The 21,328-nt window shown below is 36.7% G+C and overlaps 1 protein-coding gene across 12 annotated transcripts in view; it reads left to right on the top strand.

The window, feature by feature from the left end:
• Nucleotides 1-21,328, top strand: part of TJP1 (tight junction protein 1) — a 245,215-nt gene that overhangs the window by 173,466 nt on the left and 50,421 nt on the right. For all 12 annotated transcript variants that reach the window (XM_042941198.1, XM_042941199.1, XM_042941201.1 and 9 more), the window contains 6 exons: nt 9,367-9,491; nt 10,128-10,230; nt 15,409-15,685; nt 18,934-19,037; nt 19,630-19,798; nt 20,616-20,763. In XM_042941198.1, the coding sequence (XP_042797132.1) occupies nt 9,367-9,491; nt 10,128-10,230; nt 15,409-15,685; nt 18,934-19,037; nt 19,630-19,798; nt 20,616-20,763 (926 nt within the window). The remainder of the gene's footprint in view (nt 1-9,366; nt 9,492-10,127; nt 10,231-15,408; nt 15,686-18,933; nt 19,038-19,629; nt 19,799-20,615; nt 20,764-21,328) is intronic.

The following is a 21,328-nucleotide window of genomic DNA, read 5'->3' on the forward strand; positions in this document are numbered from 1 at the left end:
TAGCATGTAATGCTTTTTCCATTTATATGTCAAATTAATTTTAAATTTTAAAAATGTGTATGGAATATAATTTCTGAAATTCAGAACTCCTATAATTCTATCACATAAGCTACCTATACATGCAATAAATAAAAAGAAGTAAGTTTGGTAAGGAAGCAGCCCAAGTTTGGGTCTTGTTGTTTTTTGGTGTTTTTGTTTGTTTTTTGGTGTTTTTTTAAGAGTAGAACATAGGTGGCGAGGTCCAGTTTTGTGGAGAAAATGACAGTTTTGGAGAAGAGCAGTTGGAGGTGTCCTGTAAGAAGCTGGGAGTAAGAAAATAGAATAGGAATTACAAATGGAAGCTACAGATTGAGAATCAGAATTGTTAGAGAGTGTGAGAATAAATGGGGACACATACACACACAATTTGAGTAGCCAGGGGACTGTTTAAGGACACAAAGATAAAAAGGAACCAACCTAACAGTCAAGATAATTTAAGCAACATTCTGAGAACTACCAAGATAGGTAGAAAAACTGCTTTAAGGGTCTTTTTTGATCTCTGTTTTTTAAAGCTTAATTAATTAATTAATTTATTTATTGAGATCGAGAAAAAGATAGAGAACATGAGCAGCGGGGGAGGGAGAGAGGGAGACAGACAGAATCCCAAGCAGGCTCCATGCTGTCAGTGTGGAGCCCTGACATGGGTATTGATCTCATGAATGGTGAGATCATGACCTGAGCTGAAATCAAGAATCGGACACTTAACTAGCTGAGCCATCCAGGCACCTCAGCACTAACTAATTTTGAACAGGCCTTTAAAACCTCATAGAATCAAAGTGTATCAGAGTTAATAGAATCCTAATCTCTTTTAAGTGAGGGAACTCAAGTCCACAGAGGTCCTACATAAAGTCATAATCTGAAAGTAGTAGAGGCACACATAGGGCCCCCGACCTTCTGCCTTCGTTTGTAAAAAGGAAGTTGAATCAAATGATTGCTGACAATCTATTTGGTTTTAAAATTCTGTGATCCCAATGTCCATTGGGAAAACAATTAGAATAGGTTTCATAGAATTTTTTTTTGTTATTAAATTTATTTATTTTTGAAAGACCGAGTGGGGGAGGGGCAGAGAGAGGAAGGCACAGAATCCAAAGCAGGCTCTAGGCTCTGAGCTGTTAGTGCAGGGCTTGATGCGGGACTTGAACTCATGAACTTTAAGATCATGACCTGAGCTGAAGTTAGATGCTTAACCAGCTGAGCCACCCAGGCGTCCCAGGTGTCATAGAATGTTGAGGATTGATTGGAAGAACAAGTGGAGAAGAGTTAAACTGTAATTGGCAAAAAAAGTTAGGAAAGATTAAGTTAGCTGATTGTAAAAATGTGGCATGGAAAGCCAGGAGAAAAAATAGACAGTAACAAGGGAAATCTGTAACTAGAGAACTGGGCATCTTTAAAGAGAACAGAGAAGAAGGGCGCCTGGGTGGCTCAGTCAGTTAAGCATCCAATTTCAGCTCGAGTCATGATCTCATGGCTTGTGAGTGAGTTCAAGCCCCGCATCAGGCTCTGTGCTGACAGCTCAGAGCCTGGAACCTGTTTCAGATTCTGTGTCTCCCTCTCTCTCTGCCACTACCCCATTCTCGCTCTGGCTCTCTCTCCCTCAAGAATAAATAAACATTAAAAAAGTTTTTTTAAAGAGTACAGAGAAGAATGTTTGGAAAAGAGATTATCCAGATGTTTCTGCAGCTAAGTCAACTTTTAGGAACTACTCCTCCCCTCACCTCCCTTTTTTTTAAGGAATCAAAAAATGCTTTAACACACATGACTGGGCAAACCTTTTCTGTAAAGAGTCAGATAGTAAATTATTTCAGCGTTGTGGGCCATAGATAGGATCCCTGTTGCAACTACTCAAGGCAAAAGCAGTCATAATGATATATAAAGGAATGGGCATGGTTAATGTTCAGTAAAACTGGACAAGAAACTGAACAGATTTCAGGCCTCTTATCATAAATTCAGTTTCCCTACCAGGCAAAGATAGAAACATTTAAGCTGTTGCTGCTCATGGGTGCTTATGGTCTCAAAAGGATAAAATATGGTGAAAGTACAATTCTTTGATTCTCTTCCATCCAAAAGCTATAACTGTATATGTGTGTGCACAAATACATGAGATTGTATGTATTCTCTTTAATCCCTTCCCTCACCACCATAATAAAAAACATTATCTGGACATTTTCTCATGTAAGCGTGTAAAAGTCAGCTATCTTTGGGCACACCTACAAAGTGTTTATTGTAAAAATACAAGAGAAAAAAATGGACTAATTTGGTTTCTTTTGAAAATCCCTTGGGAAGGCAACCATGTTAGTCATTTAGTAAGTCCAGTACAGAGCATATGATTGTGAAGAATAATAATCATTCTGCCACTGGCAATTTTGATTACTGAACACAATGATAAAAATTTTTACACATGCTATCCTTATTCTTCTCCCCATTTAAAAAAAAGATTTTTACTATATGTAGCTCATATAGCTATTACATACTTTAATCCTTTCATCCCTTAATCCTCATTTAATCTTAGAAGTAAGTATATATTTAATGCTTCTCACCAGTGCTCTCTATGTGTCTCTTATTTTGATTGTCAGAAAGTCATTTTCTATTAGATTCTTAAGGAAGATCATGAAAACGGTATTCTCTCTTTTTGCATGTTTATTAGCTCATGTGTGCCTTTTATGCTTTCCATTCTGTCCATTCTAGTGGATGTAAAATCCTTGGCTTACTGTTTCCTTTGAGTATTTTATTTTATTAAAAAAAATTTTTTTTGAATGTTTATTCATTTTTGAGAGACAGAGACAGAGCACAAGAGGAGGAGGAACAGAGAGAGGGGGAGACAGAATCCAAAGCAGGCTCCAGGCTCTGAGCTGTCAGCACAGAGCCTGACGCAGGGCTCGAACTCACAAACAGTGAGATCATGACCTGAGCTGAAGTCTGACGTTTAACTGACTGAGCCACCCAGGCACCCCATGTTTCTTTTGAGTATTTTAACTGTGTTATCTTTGGCATAACATTTTGCTATCCAAGTGTGATGATAATCTAAGTTTCTTTATAAATTAGGAGATTTTTTTGCCTAGATGTCAGAGAGTCTTTTTCCTTAAAATATAATCATTTTATTTGGGTAGATCTTTGGTGTTAGTCTTTCTGAATTGATACTCTCAGATAACTCTCATATCTATAGCAGTATGCATCCTTTGAGTATGTAGTTTAATTAAAAAAATAATAGTATTGGTTAAGTTTTGTTTGTTTTTGTTTTTTTTTTTACTGGTTTTATTGTTCTTTTCCCTTATTTTGGTTTAGTTTTTTAGGGACTCCTGCTGTACATATGTTGTATCTCTATTGCCTATCTTGCAATACTTACTTTCTTTCAGAATTTTAAAAAAAATCTTATGCATCATTTCTTTTTTGGTTTTAAAAAGATTTCTCTGTTTTTGCTTTCTTTTTCTCTTACAGTCTTGTGTTCCTATCAAAAATGACTTTCAAATTTATAAATTAGCTCTTGAATTCTGTCAACTCATTTTTGAGTTTTTCTAATTCTTATTTATGTTCTTTCATGCCTTACCTATTTTCCTCATGCCTTTTAGTTTTTAAATAGTAACAGTTTTGGTCGTTTTTTCCTCTTTTTTTTGAACACTCATTCTGGCATGCTTCCCTTTTCTGTAGGGATATTATTCTGCTACTCACTATATTTATAGTAATTTTGTAAGGGATTTGATCCTGTTAACTTTTTTTTTGCTCATTTTATATAAAATTAGTTCTTTTGAGTTCTTTAGAAATTGGCTGTTTTCCTGTGTGTGTTTGTACACGTACTTGCATGCATGTCGGCCAAAAAACCTTACTGCTGCTTTCTGACATTTCCTAGCTATTTGCCTTTTGCACACTTTTATCTGGACCTTCTCTTTTGTCTCTGTTATTCCTGTCCCGCCCAACTTTGATTGCACTGCCAGAAGTTTCTCCACAGTGTTGGGCCCTGTCCAGAAAGGCCTGATAGGTCAGTGTTGAGAATTCCTAGGGGTCACACTGCTCCAGTTGATTCAGGCTCTGCTGCCTGATTCCTTGCTCTCACCCACTATTAGAGCAGGGGAAATCCCTCCCAGTTTCCACTGCTGTTCTCAAATTGTTCTGCCATTCTTTCCAGTGAAGAATACCTATCAGTTATTTGGGGGTTCTTCAGGTCTTAGGTATGTCAGACACTGTATGGCTTTCCTTCCACGTAGGTATTGGGAACACACAAGTCTCATAGCTGGTTGCTCAGCCCTGACTGCTTGTGTTTTATACCTGAAGAGCATTTATTGGTTACCTGGATTTGTTGTAAATGTCTGTGGTTTTTTTGTTTGTTTGTTTATTTATCATGCAGTTGCCCTGCTTGTTTTTATTTGAGAATTCAGGAAGGTTCAGAATCCATGATACTATGGCTGTTTATTTTTCCAGAAGTCTGAGCTGCTAATGGTCAAATTAGTGCTAGTTTAAAAAAAACAGCTTTCTATAAAGGGGAATTTAGTTAAAATTAAATTGAATAATCATATACTTGTTTTAGTTTGTTATTTTTTTTTGTAATTTTTTTTAATGTTGATTCATTTTTGAGAGAGACAGAGCACGAACAGGGGAGGGGCAGAGAGAGAGGGAGACACAGAATCCGAACCAGGCTCCAGGCTCTGAGCTGTCAGCACAGAGCCCAACACAGGGCTTAAACTCACCTGAGCTGAAGTCAGACGCTTAACCAGCTGAGTCCCTAGTTTGTTATTGTTGACAAATCACTTTGTGTTAGGCCCTGGCAGGGTTGTTCTTAGCTGGAATATGTAGATGAGTATGTGAATCCCTCCCAGGCTGGGCCTTGATACCCCAGGCTATTTACAGTGCCATTTGTTAAGTAGAAGTGTATATCTCTTCTACTAGTGGAAAAGTGGTTTGGTTTTATGAATGGGGTGACGCTGAACTTGGATTTTAATGAACTGAAACTTGCAAGACTGATGAGATGCTAAAGGAATCCTAGGTGTAGAGAGGAGATACAAAATAGAGTTTGCTAATGTATGGCATGCTTAAGCAGGTATTCGTGGTTCTGTGTGTTTAGAGCAAAGACTAGGGTGCTGGGAAGCAAGTTGGAGTTGTATTTCACAATGCTTCATACTAAAGAATTTGAACCTATGGCCAATGGAATGACAGGATTAGATTGTTTTACAGTGGTAACTCTTCAAGGATGTCTGGGTGGTTCCATTGGTTAAGCATCCACCTCTTGATTTTGGCTCAGGTCATGATCTCACGGTTTGTAGAATTGAGCCCTACGTTGGGCTCTATACTATCTGTACAGAGACTGCTTGGCATTCATTCTCTCTCTCTCTCTCTCTCTCCCCTCCTTCTTCCCCTCCCCCTCCTCATGCTGACATGCATTCTCTCTTTCTCTCTCTCAAAATAAATAAACTTTAAAAAAATGATAACCCTTCAAACATGAGGGAAGGTAAATTGTAAGTAGGTGGAGGTAAGAAACCTATTGAGAAGGTCAAATAAGACAATGGTGAAGGTAGAGGGAAGGGGAAGTGTGGAATAGTTGAAACCTTTGAATTTTTTTTCTTAATTTATTTATTTTGAGAGAGAGGGAGAATGCGCATGCCCGAGCAGGGGAGGGGCAGAGAGAGGGTCCCAAGAAGGTTCCATGCTGTCAACACAGAGCCTGATGTGGGGATCCATCTCATGAACTGTGAGATCAGGACCTGAGCCAAAATCAGAAGTCGGACACTTAACCAACCAAGCCACCCAGGTACCTCAGAGAGCTTTGAAGGTTCTTGATTACCAACCTGGTCTGAAGTTCACAAAGCATTTAAGGCTGGGGTTCTCAGCCCTGGTTGTCCATTAGAATCACTTTTTAAAAAATGCTTGCCAGCGCCCCTCTTCCGGTTTTATTTAATTGGTATGAGGTGGGGGGTTGTACATCAGCAAGCACTTTGAAACTGTTCTCAAATGATTCTCATCCCCAGCCAGATTTGGGGATCACAGACATCTGGGTAATCATTAAATGAACTGTAGCAAGCACTAATCCAGGAATTCCCTGCCTTACTAAGTGCTGGAGCTGCACAGAAGCAGTGGTGCAGGCCAGGTTTTTGACCCTGGTTCACTGCAGCCAAAAACTACACTTAGACTGGCTCACAAGTAAAACCTTAAGGAAAATATCTTCTCATCTCTTTCTCATCGAAAGTTCCTGATATTTTCAGCATTTCTTTATAATTTTTTTGTGTTATTTTTAAATTTTTAAATGAAAGAATTACCAAGCAAGATGTAAATGAACAATATAAAAGTACATAGAATAAAAGATTAGTCTGGGGCACCTGGGTGGCTCAGTCGGTTGAGCGACTGACTTTGGCTCTGGTCATGATCTCACAGTTTGTGAGTTCGAGCCTGGCATCAGGCTCTGTGCTGACAGCTCGGAGCCTAGAGCCTGCTTTGGATTCTGTGTCTCCCTCTCTCTCTCTGCCCCTCCCCCACTCATGCTCTGTCTCTGTCTCTGTCTCAGAAATAAACATTTAAAAAAAAAAAAAAAGATTAGTCTGAGCTTCTTCCAAGGAAAAACAAAAAAAAGCAGAAGAATAATTTGCTTTAAGTACTTTTCAAATGACTAAGGCATCCTGTTATAAAATCATGATGGGTGAAATATCCATTGAAAGTGTAAAACTGGCCAATGGGTATTCATGTAACAGTACAAAGTATTTATTGGTATTCAGATTGTGCATTGCGACTGTTAAACTGATATCAAGTTTTGGTTTAAGATCAAACAATATCCATAATTACCTAAAAGGGCTACTAAAATAACTCTTTCTTTTTTAAATTACATATGTATACGAAACTGGATTTCTTCATGTAATTTACTGAAAAGCAACATGTTACAATTGAATGCATTTTCTTTCATTTTTTTAAATTTATTAGTGAATGTTGGATTTTGTCAAAGTCCTTTTCAGGATCTTTGGATATAATCATAAAATTTTTTTCCATTGAAATTTAATAATAGGATATATGATACCAGCGAATTTCCTTATATATCAATCTTGCATTCCTATAATAAATCCCTTTGTCATGGAGTATTTATATGCCCCCTGTTTGCTCTTTTTTGGCTTAATACTTTTTGTATAGATAGATATACATAAATTATGTTGGGCTTTAATATTTGTAGTGGGGCTCTGTCTTTATGGACAGTCACTATCAGAGTTAGATACCAGTATTCTAGTTGCTTTTTAAAAAAGAGTTGAGAAGCTTTCCTTCATTTTCAGTGCTCTGGGTGAGTTATATGGAGCTTTGAGGCTATGAATTCTATGAAATCATCCTATGAATTCTCTTATGAATTCTTCTATGAAGTTGGTGGAATTCTCCTATGAAATCATCTTGTTCCTGGTGCTTTTTTTGTGGGATAATTCCCTCATAATGTTCTCTATTTCTTCTCCAGAAATTACATTGTTTAAATTGCATTTTTAATTTCTGATGGAGTCATTTCAATAATTGTGTGTTTCCCTAGGGAATTGTCTGGTTCGTGTAGGTTTTCAGATGTATTTGAATTTGTTCTGTAAAGTAGTTTCTTATATTTCTAATGCTGTGCTAACAGGTGTTTCATGCTAATCATTTATTTTTGAAGTTTTAGGCCTGTTTCTGGCTGTTTTGAAATTTGGATATTGTCTGTCTTCAAGTTATAATAAGGGAATGGTTTTGTGTAGTGATTCGTTCTTATATTATTTTGGGAAGATATATAAGGAGACAGATTCAGACAGATGCCATTGTTTTTGGCTAGCTAGATGTTTTCCTGTTTGGTTTTTTTTTTTTTCAGCATTAACCATTTTTTGCATTAGCTTTATTGCAATATAATTTGCATACCATCCAATTCACCCTTTAAAGCATACAATTTGATGGTTCTTAGTATATTCACAGAGTTGTATGACCATCACCAGTCATTCCTTCAGTATTTTCATTACCCTAAAAAAGAAATACTGTACCATAAGCTATTACTGCCCAGTCTCTCCATCCTTTCCCATCCCTTGTTTTAGACAACACCACGTACAGATTTGAATTTGTCTTTTCTGAACATTTCTTGTAAATGGAATTATACTGTATATGGTCTTTTGTGATTGGCTTCTCTCACAGCATGTGCTACTACTTCATTTCCTTTTACTGCAAATACTATTCCATTGTATGGATGTACACATTTTTATTTATTCATTTGGATAAATAAACATTATCCATGTTGATGGATATTTGGGTTGTTTTTCCCTTTTTGGCTATTATAAATGATGAGGCTATGAACATTTGGGTTTAAGTCTTTGTATGTGCATATGTTTTCATTTTGGGGGGGTATATACCTACAAGTGGAATTACTGGTGTTTATTCTTTTTTAAGGAGTTTTTCTTTTTTCGTTCTTGTTACTTCATTAGGCTTTGGGGTAGGAAGGGGGGGAGGTCATGACATATGCCTAGTCTGTGGTGGATATAGTCTCCTCTCTTGTGGACTAGATAGCCTATCTCCTCAGGTGGTTTAGATTGTAGTACATAGTGTAATACAGTGTTATATGAAAACATACTCCTCTGCTTTAGTGATTCTGGAACCCTAGGAAAATATTTGATGTTTCTTTAGACAACTCTGAATACTTCGTTTAATTTCAAGGGAATGGTGTGGATTTCTTTAAGATTAATTTTTTAATAACTTGGAAATATTTTGAATTTCTTTTTTGTATTGGCATGGCTTTAGTCATTGTGACTAAGATTTTCAGTTCATTTAGAACTATGTCATGTGTTATTTCCTTTAATTAAAAACATATTTTAAAAGGTTTGATATGGTTCTACTTTCTGTTATATGCAGTGTGCATGTAAGACATGATTATAATGTACTACTTCCTAAAGATATTTTTAGCATAATTGAGGGAAGGTGAAATAACATATTTGATTTTCACAGGTGTTGATTTATTATACAAAATGGCATCAGATGTTTATACTAATTGTTTATTCTATAAGTTAGTTGCCAGTGTTTGTGATGGTCACACTAGTATACTGCCAATACCTTCAGGAACCCTTTTGATAATCAAAAATAAATTCCAGGATTTCAGTGTTGAGAATTTTTAAATGTATTTTAGTACTTAAAAAGCACTCATGTAATTGTCAGTTTTTAATATTCTTTTATGTCCAGCATTTATTAGAACATGCATTCCCATACCAGGATAGATCATTCTGATATGAATCTACCCAAGTGTTTGGATCATAGGTGTAAGGTGTAATAAGATTGTAATTTTTATATCTAAACTTTTTTAGATTATAGAGTGTGATAGAATGAATAGTTATTTTTCGTACTGGCATTGTTTTCCTATAATTATTACTTTAGGCTCCTGGATTTGGATTTGGAATTGCAATATCTGGTGGAAGAGATAACCCTCATTTTCAGAGTGGGGAAACGTCAATAGTAATCTCAGATGTTCTGAAAGGGGGACCTGCTGAAGGACAGCTACAGTAAGTGCATTTGCTCTTTTGGGTGCCTATGTTACAAGCACCGTTCCTACCCTTGGTCACTGGCACATAGCGCTAGTGCATTCTTTAATATATATTGCCATTTATGTCTATCATAAACAGAAAGCTAGTCACTGTAAAAATAAAAATGGTGAAAAAAAAAACTTGCCACGCAGTTTGGCGTGGAATTTAGCCTTCGGGAACCTCTTACCCTTAATCTTGTCCTTTTTTTTCAGTTAAGATAAGCAAGAGAAAGAGAGGCAAAAGATTACCGGCTAGCAAAAAGTGAGCATATAATCAGGATTGAAAGAAAATTGGAGTGAGAAGGACTTTATTTTTTAAAAGGGAGTAACTTTTCCAGCTATGCCCTGTAATTGTACTACCAAAAATCATTTTTTGTATTGTGGTACCTGTTTACTCTTATGTAAAAACAAAAGATTTAAAAAACATTAATGACCTGTGATTAGTGACTTCCTAAATGTTGTTGTAGGAGATGGGAAAGTAAATCATTTGACATTATTGTAACATTATCTGAAAGTATCCACAAAATTGTGGAACTATCCATCTTGAAAGTATATTCATAAACCTGTCTGTATGTTTTTTTCTAATATGTCATTTTGGTGGCCTTTTTTTCCTTAGGGAAAATGACCGAGTTGCGATGGTTAATGGAGTTTCAATGGATAATGTTGAACATGCTTTTGCTGTTCAGCAACTAAGAAAAAGTGGGAAGAATGCAAAAATTGTAAGTATCTTTTACCTTTACTTTAGTAAGAGTATCAATTTTATCATTGAAATGTTTCTGGTGTTTGAATTCCTCTTTCCCCTTTAAGAAAACGAAAACTGGATCAGTACTTATAAAGTTAGCTTACAAAAGTGTTTCTTCTAATACTGATGGTATGTTTTATCACAGAAAATATATTTTCTCAAAGTTTAGATACTAGGATTTTTTTTCGATTGAAAAAGAAAGGCAGTGATTGAAAGGTGAAAGGTCACCTCTTTATGGCTTAATGTTCCCTTCTCTTTTAAGTTCTGAAGTTAGACTGAATCTTGGCATATAGTCTGTTTGAAATATTTAGCCCTGTTTTCTGTTACAGGATTTGTTTAATGGGCAAGTTTTACATTGTCCCTTGAACACATACATCATCAACCACTTTCCTTGTTACTGTGATACAGTTTGAGGAGAGAGAAAGTGGTAAGATTTTCTTTGTAGAGTTGTTGAGGGTGCATTTTAATGTTACTGTTTTAGTATATAGCTAGAATCTTTCTTCTATTTCATTATTTCTCTAAGTCCACTTTTTTTTTTTTTTTTTTTTAAGTTCAGTTAACTCTTGATAACTGGTCTCCAATCACAGTTAAAACTAAGCAGATGTGGCACAGCATAGATTTAATGTAACAGTTCTGTTTAAAATCATATCCATGTTTAGGAACACAGTAGCTACTTTACCCACTTTGCTCCTTCCCCCATTCTGCCCATCTAGCCTCTGAAAGGACTTATTAAGGCACTGCTTTAAGCCCTTAGTTCAGGTATAAAGAACAGGAAGAGGAGGCTGGGTAGGCAGCTAGATGGATTGTCCTGCCTTGTCTGTTGAGAACTTTGCTACTTCCCAGCAGACACTCAGAACCACAGTGGACCCAACAGAAGGGAGAGGGCTGGAAGTGAGGGGAAGGCCTGCCCTGTTTTGACTTTGGGGATTGGGTGAGAGCTAGGAGGTGTATTCCCTGAGACTGTGCACTTCACAGTTGCTAAGCCCTCTTCCATCGTCTAGGCTGCTGTGCCATATGGTTTATTTCTGCACCAGTATCTTTGCTGATGAGGTGAGAGTTTTCTCAGATTGCAGTAGACCCACTATTTAGTTACTGCATTCCAAATGACAGACATCTTCTTTTGGGTATATATTTTCACAACTTCATTGTAGTCCTATTTTTACACTTGTAGTGTTATTTTTAAATCACAGTTCATATACTTACTGGCTGGTGTGTGGTAGAGTTTTTAAAGTTTTTATAACATGAGATTGTAATATTTATAGAAGCAAATTGCTAATTTTTATAAATTGAGTAAGTTTTAGCATTCTTGCCTTAGCTGCTGATGTTGAACATTGTTACTATTTTTCAGTATTTTTCAACTGCATATTCAAAGGTGAGCACCTTAGGTAAATTGGGTGTTTTCTTCCTGTATCTGAGGTTGTGAGCTTCACCTGTAACCTCAACGTTTTAAGCTCTGTTCCTCTGAAATGTTGAGCTGTTTTGTTCACCATGCAAAATATTCAATATACATATTCCACATTGATAATGCATCTAAGAAAGTTGTATTTCTGCACTATAGACTTCTCCCCATAGAAATCATTTTATGAGAAGTAGGTCCAAAACCTGTAGTGTATTTGAAATAGGAAAAGGATTTGGGGCAGCTCAAGGATGGATTTTGCTCTGATTGTACTTAGCTACGTGACTTGGAGAGGCAGAATAAAACCCCAGTGTCTTACAATGTGGTCTTTCATTGTGAGGTGTCTTTCTAAACTCTTAACGCATCCCCAGCCAGAACCAAAACCTCAAGGTCATTATATACATTGTTTTTGCTTTGTTTAGTTTTGTTTTTTTCATTTCTGAATAATCAGCTCCTCTTCCTTCCTCCCCAATCTACCAATCTGTTTTCCTCCCTGTGTTCTTACATTAAGGTGGTTGGTTGTTTATGTGATTTTCTTTCCATTAACCAAGAGCTCCCTGGGTATTAAATAAACTGTTTCTTTTCTGTTAAACTAAAGTGTTAGAAGTCCTTTGATAATATAACTATCATAAATAGGTTTAGTTTAGTTTAACAATAAGTGAAGTTAGAAGTAGTTTATGACACAGTGAGCGTGTATAATTTTTACTAAAATTCTGAACATCTTTAAAAAGCATTATGAAGTGTGTGTGCAGAAACACCTCCTAGTGATAATGTCTGTGAGCACTTCAGTGTATCTCCATGTGGTTATGTAGCATTTCACTGTGTGTACGTGCTTACCTAACCCATTCATTGGTGGGCATTTCAGTGTCCAGTTTCCACAAGTATTAAAAAAAAATACTGTGTTGAAGATCATTGTGTTTCTGCCTACTTGTTCAGTTACTTTTTAGGAATAACTTCTTGGGAGTGGCTTCTCAGTCAGAGGGCATGAATGATATACGCATCACCAGCCCTTCAGAAAGATGATAGGGCATTGAGAGTCCAATTTCAGCAACACTTTTTAAATCTTTGCCAAACAGACTGACATAGTATTTCAAATGAACTATTTTACAGTACAAATGAGTTTGGTCATGTTGTAGTGTACATACTGCCCATTTATGTTTCTTCTTTGCTTATTCCTTAGCATTTATATGGTGATGATTGTTGTTACTAGGGTGTAGTATATATTAGGATTATTAGCCTTTTATCATATATACTGCATATATTGTGTGCCCATTTGTTTTTTTGAGTGTAGGTTGTTTATGGTGATTGTTTTGGAGGGGTTTGTTTTTATATCACTTTGTTTCAACATTGAAATGTTTTCATTTTTATGTTGTCATGTCTGTCAGATATTCACTTGGTTGGTTCTGTCTTTGGTGTCAGGCTTATAAAAGCCTTTTACCTTTTACCAGTTATAAAAGTGTATAACCTATATTTTATGCTAGTACTTGTGTAGAATTCATTGCTTTATTTTACATTTGAATCTTTATGTCAGCTAAACTGTCTTGAAGTAGGCATTTCCCCCTAAGTTTGTTTCAGAGTTTTCAGTGTTAAAATCAAGGATAGTTGCCAAACCTTCTAAATCTCTTCTTGTAAGTTTACAACCATTAACGATAATATAAACGGAGAATTGTAACAGGATTGGATATTTTTCAATAAGTTAAGCACTTACTGGTTGCAAATATTTCATTATATGTACAGTTAAATGCATGGCAAGGACCTTCTCTGAACAACTTGAATCTTAATAGGATAGACGGGTACCCACAATCATAACCATAATGCACATCTGAGAATGAGAGGCGTTTCAGGTACAGTAGATTTCCATAGAGGTGGTAAGCACTCTCTTGGGGGAAGACATGGAAAGCTCAGAGTGTTCATCTGGTTACTTTGTTTTTGTTTGTACATAACTAGGGAGGAATTGAAGATTTAAAGTAATACAGCAAAAGTATTGCTTCTAAAACAGTATGTTGGAGATTGAAATAGAGGTGAGACTAAAACGCAGAGAGTCGGGTGGGAATGTTTATAGTAACTGTTACTTGCTAAGGGCCTGAGCTGTGGAAGGACAGGCAGCCTTCTCTCCATTCACAACAGGGCATTGGCTGTCTGACCTTGCCACATATAGGCATCTTGCTGCTGCTTCAGCTTCAGTGTTGTTTCCTCAGAAGGGCCATCTCTGATGACTCTTGGTGGTAGTAGGCAGCAACAAGCACTATTAAGGATACAGCAGCCCTTTGAAGAAAGGGAGGAGATAAGAAAACTTGGAAATGAATAGCAAGACAGAGGAATAGAAGATTAATTAGCAGATTAGTAGTAGAGGACAAATTTGAGGGAGAGATTAAAGTTGTAAGTACCCTGAGGGGGTGTTGTTGATGAGGACAGTCTTGGAGGTGGGTAGGAATAAGAATAAGAACTCATTTGGGAGAATTTCGTTTGTACAGAAAGAGGTTCGACTTGGTCTTTGGACCCTGAAGGAAGGAAGACTAAACAAATAAGGTATTGAAAACCATCTGGAATATAGGGGATGTGAAGTGGCACTGAGCTGTGTAAGTCAGGCTGAGTGATTGGGATCTTGAAGAATAGTTTTGGAATACCTGTGTTAGCAAATTCCATAGAGAGGCAAGAGGTGGAGGAAAGGATTACTGACAAGCAAAAGAATTCTGTAAAGTAAAATGAATTTATGGAGGACCTAATCAGCAAAGTTTGGAAATGCAGCCATCTGAAGGTAAAGATAATACAGGACTGAAGTTTGTCATGGCAGGTGATTGAGAGGTCACAAGAAAGTTATTTAAATATCACAGCATGACGTCTCACACAAACTTGGGAGCAGCACAAGTGAAACCAGGAAAGAATTGGTGAACTGAGAGAACAGAAAGTGGAGGAATCATAAAAAAGATGGGCATAGAAAAGTTTCAGTAGATCAAGGAGTGTTCCCCAAAAAGATCTTGCAGATCTCTGATGAGATTGAGGGTGTACCAGAATGAGACAGTCAAGTGCAGTCCAGGGATTAAGAGGCCACCCAATCAGAAGGTAATGCTTATAGATCTTGAACTTGCAGAAAGTAAAGGAAATAAATGGCCAGGGAAAATTGAACCACATAGCAGTCATTGAGGAAAGAAAGCCAGAAGAAGGGATTTATACCAACAATAGAAATTGGAGAGATACAGAAACTGAACAGTTTATATTGGTAAAGTATTAGCTCCAACTTAAGAAGTTGAATGTTAATGTGGAGGAGGTACAGTAAATTTATCCATTAAGAGTTTTAGTAGGATAGTTGTGGGCCTTGATACTGATGGATTCTGAAAATTTCAAGGAGTCACGTTGGGCTTACAAGTTTGCAATGGTCTTGGTAGCAACTAACGGTGTATTTGATGGTATTAGAGTACAGTGCCCCATCCTTTATCCAAATCACTAACAATTGCTAGTTTCTCTTTAAGCTTGTGATTATTACACCTAAACAATCTTTCTAAATTAAGTAACTAAGGACTTTATTAGGCTCACTATTCCAAATTTGGTTCTTAAACAGATCTGTTTGTCAAGAGAGCAGAAAACATAACCATTATGGAAATGTATTCTCTAGTAATTTCTTACAATTTTTTGTGTATTTTGTCTCTCTGATTCATAATTTATTTGACATACGACCAGAAAAACATAATTTTCCTTTCTCTTAAGAACTAAAAGTGTATGTAGAAATCAATCAGCTTTTTTTGTAATCTTTATTTGTAGACCATTAGGAGGAAGAAGAAAGTTCAGATACCAGTTAGTCGTCCTGATCCTGAACCTGTATCTGAAAAAGAAGATGATAGTTATGATGAGGAGGTCCATGATCCGAGAAGCAGCCGTGGAGGTCTGGTCAGTAGAAGGAGTGAGAAGAGTTGGGCAAGGGATAGAAGTGCAAGCAGAGAGAGGAGTTTGTCCCCACGGTCTGATAGGCGATCTGTGGCCTCCAGTCAGCCTGCCAAACCCACCAAAGTCACATTGGTGAAATCCCGGAAAAATGAAGGTATTCTCTACCAACTTGTTTATCATTTTCACATGAAAATGTTAACACTAATTTTGATGAGTGAAATTGCTGCCCTTTCCTATCCTCGTTTTTGTTGTCTTTTGTTATCTTCATTGTTGTGTCCTGTTGCCATAAGTCCTATCCCATTATAGCAGGCTTCAGGGATCACCTACTTTTCTCTTCATGAATTAATTTGGTGCAGCAGATCATACTTCAAATAAATTGTCCAGTAGTTGGATTTTGAATTTCTTGTTGTGGTTAGAACAGCCAAATACAAATTATGCTAACAAATGTCACACCAGTACCAAGCTGAATTTCAGTGTTTTACTTAGCTGTTAGGATCAGTAGTAGCATAACCATTGGAAGAGATCTTGGGGCTTTTTGGGAAGGGGGGCAGACTTCTTTTTAAATGAAGAGATTAAGGGGAAGGAACCCCTGATAGGGCATTTCTGTATAATGCAGGACTTCTTTAAACTGAAGCTAGCCGCTTCCCCTTACTTAATCAAATTTGATAAAAATGAATGCGATTGTGACCTCGTCCTGTGGACATGTCTCTCAAATGCAGGCAAGCATCTGTGACTGATTTTGGTGAAAAGGTTGTTCTACTAAGAATATCATGTAGGCTTGCTTTGATCTGCTACACCAGCACCTGACAGACCTTTTTTCTAGTTCTTGCTCCCCACCCCACTCTATGGTGGACATCTCAAACTGTCTACCCTTGCTGTTTCTACTTCATTTTGCCACTCATTCGTCAACCCTCTCTGACCTGGTATCTGTTACACCTTGCTCCCAAAGCTGTTAAAACTAAATAAATCCAGTAGAAATTTTCAGTCTTTATTTTACTTGCCTTTTCAGTACCATTTTGCATGGTGTTAACCACTTCCTATATTTTGAAATAACGTCTTCTCTTGGCTTCAGTAATACTGTGTTCTTTTGGATCTCTCACCCCCTTACGTATCCTTTGCAGGCTCCTTCTCATCCTACCCTTTAATCTTCCATAGATTTCTATTCTGGAATCTCTTTTTTCCCTCAACGTAACCTCTTTAGGCAATTGCATCTGCTCATTGTCTCAGTTAGCTGCTGCTGATGGCAAAACTTATTTCTCCAGCCCAAGTCTGTGTAGTTGTGCGTGCCAGCTGACTGTTAGGCATATTGACTTCAGTATTTCACGTAGCTCCCTCAGACTTAACACACCTCAAGCAAAACTTCTACCTTCCTCATAAACTTTTTGTGTTTTCTTATGAAGTTGCTCATTAGATATATTCTCATCTACCCAGTTTCTCATGCCAGTTATGGAAAACATTGTACTTATCCTTGACATCTCTTTTTTCCTCACTTCCCTGTACCCAGTTAATATATCGTAACTTCTTCAATACCATTCTTAAATAACCTCCCACTTCTGCCTTTCTCCACTATCACCACCACCTCCCTCATCCATGCTACTGTAATCTTTTTTTCTTTCAGCTTTATTGAGGTGTAATTGACATATATAAATATATAAACTTATATATATTTAAGGTATATAACATGATTTGATACATGTATACATTATAAAATGATCACAGTCAAGTTTATGACATCGGGCATTTACGTGCATTGACATGTATTTACTTAGTTACCTCAGTTACTTTTTTTTTTTTTTTTTTTTTTTTTTTTTTGGTGCGGTGAATAACTATCGTCTCTTAAGTGGACATGAGTCTCAGAAACTAGTCTCTGGATCCCTTCCAGTCAATTCTGCAGACACCTTCACAGAGTTAAAGGATCTTCTGTGACATTTGTTATTCTTTCGCATCTCTCTTAGTTACTCCTCAGTCGTAGCTATCCTAACAGTTATGACTGTTCCTTCATACCTTTTGGGACATTTGTTTGTAACCATTCTGTCTCTACCACCTCCCACCCCACATACACATTCACAGGTGCACCCTAATCCTTCTGGTTTAGTAGTATTTCTGCTTTAGTATTTCTTCCTCTCTGGCTCTGTACTGGACACTGAATCCTATATTGCCTTTGTATGAACTCTTCCTCACACTTACATTTGCCCCTACTGACTGTTGCCAGAGTGTAGGGCCTCTGTCTCATTCGCTGCTTTTTAGCCAGAGTGCCTGGCGTATAGTTAATATTTACCCAAGGAAACACTTGGAGTTGATGAATATGTGAGGATTACTTTGAAGTAATCTCTGTATTGATTATTTATAACTTTTTAATCTTGAATAAGGACATTTTTGTCATTTGTACTATATTCTTCTGTGATATAACAACCATTTCTCAAGCACATATATTTGACTGCCTAGATCCCCTGAAAAGTCATTTTCTCTTTTCACCCTGATTCTTTTCCTGTTTGAGCACTCTGTGTGTATTTGCCTTAAGTTAAGCTGCAACTTAGGGTTTTTTGTTTTTGTCCCCCCCCCCCCCACCTTTTTTTTAATGCAGTAAGATGCAGAGTCCTTTCCTCTCTCCTGACAGAGCCAGGAGTGTTCCTTTTCCTATTGATGTGCTCTTGTCGTCATTGTTCTGGTTTACAAACACACAAAATTCTGCGGTTTTGCAGGTCCCTGGACAGTTTTCTAGACTCTCCTGGTACTTTCCTGTTTTGACCATTTCCTCATCCACAGATAGAATTAATGTTGCCTCACATTTGGATACCTGGTTGGTTGTTAAAAGGAAAGGACTGGCCTTTTTAACTCCTGCCTGCATCTGCACAGCTAGTTGAAGCCTTTGTTCGCACCAACACAGAATGTATATAGTAATGTTCTGCATGTCTCTCTCCATGGTTAGAGGTGTGTAGAATCAGAAGAACTTTTGCTCTGGGAAATTGGGGAAAACAAAACAGTGTATGCTTAGTAATACAAGTCGTCATTAAAATTGTCAACCTTTCCAGAGTTTTTCCAACCTCAAGCAGTTCACTTTTTAGAAGTGTATTCATTAAACCTTCTGAGAAGCTAGTTTAATACAACATAGGAAGAAATGGTCTTCTCTTCAGGCTTGGGTTTGTTTTTTTTTTTTCTTCCTTTCCCCTTTCTGAGTAAAAATTGGAATAAGTATGTCAGTCTTCTGCTTGGATCATAGACTTTCTTTACTTTCACATTGGCAGTGCACACTTTTTGATGATTAGAGGAAATGACATCTTTGCAGGGTGACCAAGAATAATTTCTTGCTGTTGATCGTACTTAAAAACTCAGTGTGGTGATGATTATTATACTTTTAAAGTGTGTGGTTTACGCTAAAGACATTTAAATATGTTATTTCAGAATATGGTCTTCGATTGGCCAGTCATATATTTGTGAAGGAAATTTCACAAGATAGTTTGGCAGCAAGAGATGGCAATATTCAAGAAGGCGATGTTGTATTAAAGGTATAGTCATATTCTTACATTTTAATGAACTGAAGTAGAAAACAAATTCTAGTGTAACCATATAGTTTCTGCTCATGTTTGAAGCAATTTTGCCAAAATTAAAAATCGATGTTTGGGGCACTGGATGGTTTGTCATTTTTAATGGACAAAAATGGTTTGTCTGTTATTACGTGTCAACACTGATATTTTTCTTTAGGCATGGAGTCATTCTGAGCAAATTAATCATTACAAATGAATATCCTTCACTGCTAGGAACTACTTTGTAGGTAGATATGTCTAGTCTTACACAATAAGTGGTTTTGATAACTAAATATTATTAAAATGTTTGTTTTGTTTGTTTGCTTATAAGTAGTAGAAAGTGACAGGCTTTTGGGGATTGGCTCAGATATTAATTCGGGTTTTCTGACATAGCAACAGCATAGTAAAGATTTTATTTCAGGAAAGAGGAGTACTTTGATATTATGAAAGGACTAATTTTGGTTCTTACAGCAAGCCAAGGAGTAATTTAAATATTCCTGTTTCATAATATTAAGTTAACATTTGTATTTTTATCATTTACTTTCAACTTAGAGGTTTTTTTTTTCTGTTGCAGATAAATGGTACCGTGACAGAAAATATGTCACTGACAGATGCAAAGACATTGATAGAAAGGTCTAAAGGCAAGTTAAAAATGGTAGTTCAGAGAGATGAACGAGCTACCCTATTGAATGTCCCTGATCTTTCTGACAGTATCCATTCTGCTAATGCCTCTGAGAGAGATGGTGAGTATAGTTCTGTTTGGAGAGTCCCTTTAAGTAACCTGTTAAAGTAGTAGGAAGATTTGATATGTTTGAATGAAATAATTTTCTACAAGCCAGACACCTTCAGAACCTAAGAATTACAAATATATATACTGGGAGTGGAGGGCTTAATTTTAATTACATTTTTCCTAGTTTTATTGAGAAATGTGGAAGTTTAAGGTACACAGCATGATGGTTTGATTTACATCTATTGTGAAATGATCACCACAATATGTTTAGTTAACGTCTTTTATCTTCTCCTGTAGATAAAAGAAAAAAAAAAAGATTTTTCCGTGTGATGAGAACTCTTAGGATCTAGTCTCTTAACTTCATATATCCTATAGCAGTGTTAGCTATTATCATCTATTGTACATTTCTTCCCTGGTGCTCATTTATTTTATAACTGAAAGTCTGGACCTTCCTCCAGTTTCCTTTTGCCCCTCCCCCCACCCTCTCTGGTAACCACAAATCTGATTTCTTTTTCTGTGAGTTTGGTGGTTGTGTGGGTTTGTATTTTTGCTTTTTGTGGGTTGTTTTCTGGTGTTTTTTTTTTTGTCTTTCTCTGACTTATTTACCATATGCCTTCAAGGTCCACATCCATGTTGTCACTGTCCTTTTTGTTTTGTAGGCAGCTTACCATTATTAATCAGTGGTTGATGAAGTTAATGCTTATATCAACCATTTTATATGAAATTATATTTAGTAGCTTATATTCATTATCATTGGAGTATCTTACATTTTACATTATTTTACTATGATCATTTCATGGGAAAATAAAAAGCACCCTTTTACTTAACAGACATTTCAGAAATTCAGTCACTGGCATCAGATCATTCTGGTCGATCACATGACAGACCTCCCCGCCACAGCCGGTCACGATCACCTGACCAACGGTCAGAGCCTTCTGATCATTCCAGACACTCTCCACAGCAGCCCAGCAGTGGCAGGTAATCACACTCTGTTGTTAAAATAGTTACGTGTGCTTGATACATGTTTCTGGTATTGCTTACAAATAAAACTAGAAGATAGATTTTCTTTTATTAAGATTAGGTTGGAAGTTTTTTTTTTGTTTTTTTTTTTAATTAATTTAGGGATTACCTAGAAAAACATAGGTCAGTTAATCTTCTTAAAGGGTGAAGTGGTAAATATTTTAAGTATGTAAGCCATATAATTTCTTATCACTACTCTGTAGCACAGAAGTGTAACTGTAGATAATATGTAAATGAACAGACAGGGTAGTGTTCCAATAAAACTTTATGAAAAACACTTGGCCATACAGCTGCAGTTTGCTGATCCCCACTGCATAAGAAGATGCTGGCCAGCTAAAAGAATATACTGCTTGGGAAAGTTAAACATATTAGCAGCCCTTTCCTAGACACTTTAACCCGGACTTTGTTTTCCCTCTTAAAAAAACACTGTCTGGTATTTATGCCAAAGAGTCTGGTATGTTAGTAGTATGTGACTTACCTGAGTTTATGTGGTCTTTGGGGTTGCATATACAGTTGAGAATCT

The sequence above is a fragment of the Panthera leo genome, chromosome B3 (genome assembly GCF_018350215.1).
Source record: "Panthera leo isolate Ple1 chromosome B3, P.leo_Ple1_pat1.1, whole genome shotgun sequence".
In the NCBI taxonomy this organism is placed as follows: Eukaryota; Metazoa; Chordata; class Mammalia; order Carnivora; family Felidae; genus Panthera; species Panthera leo.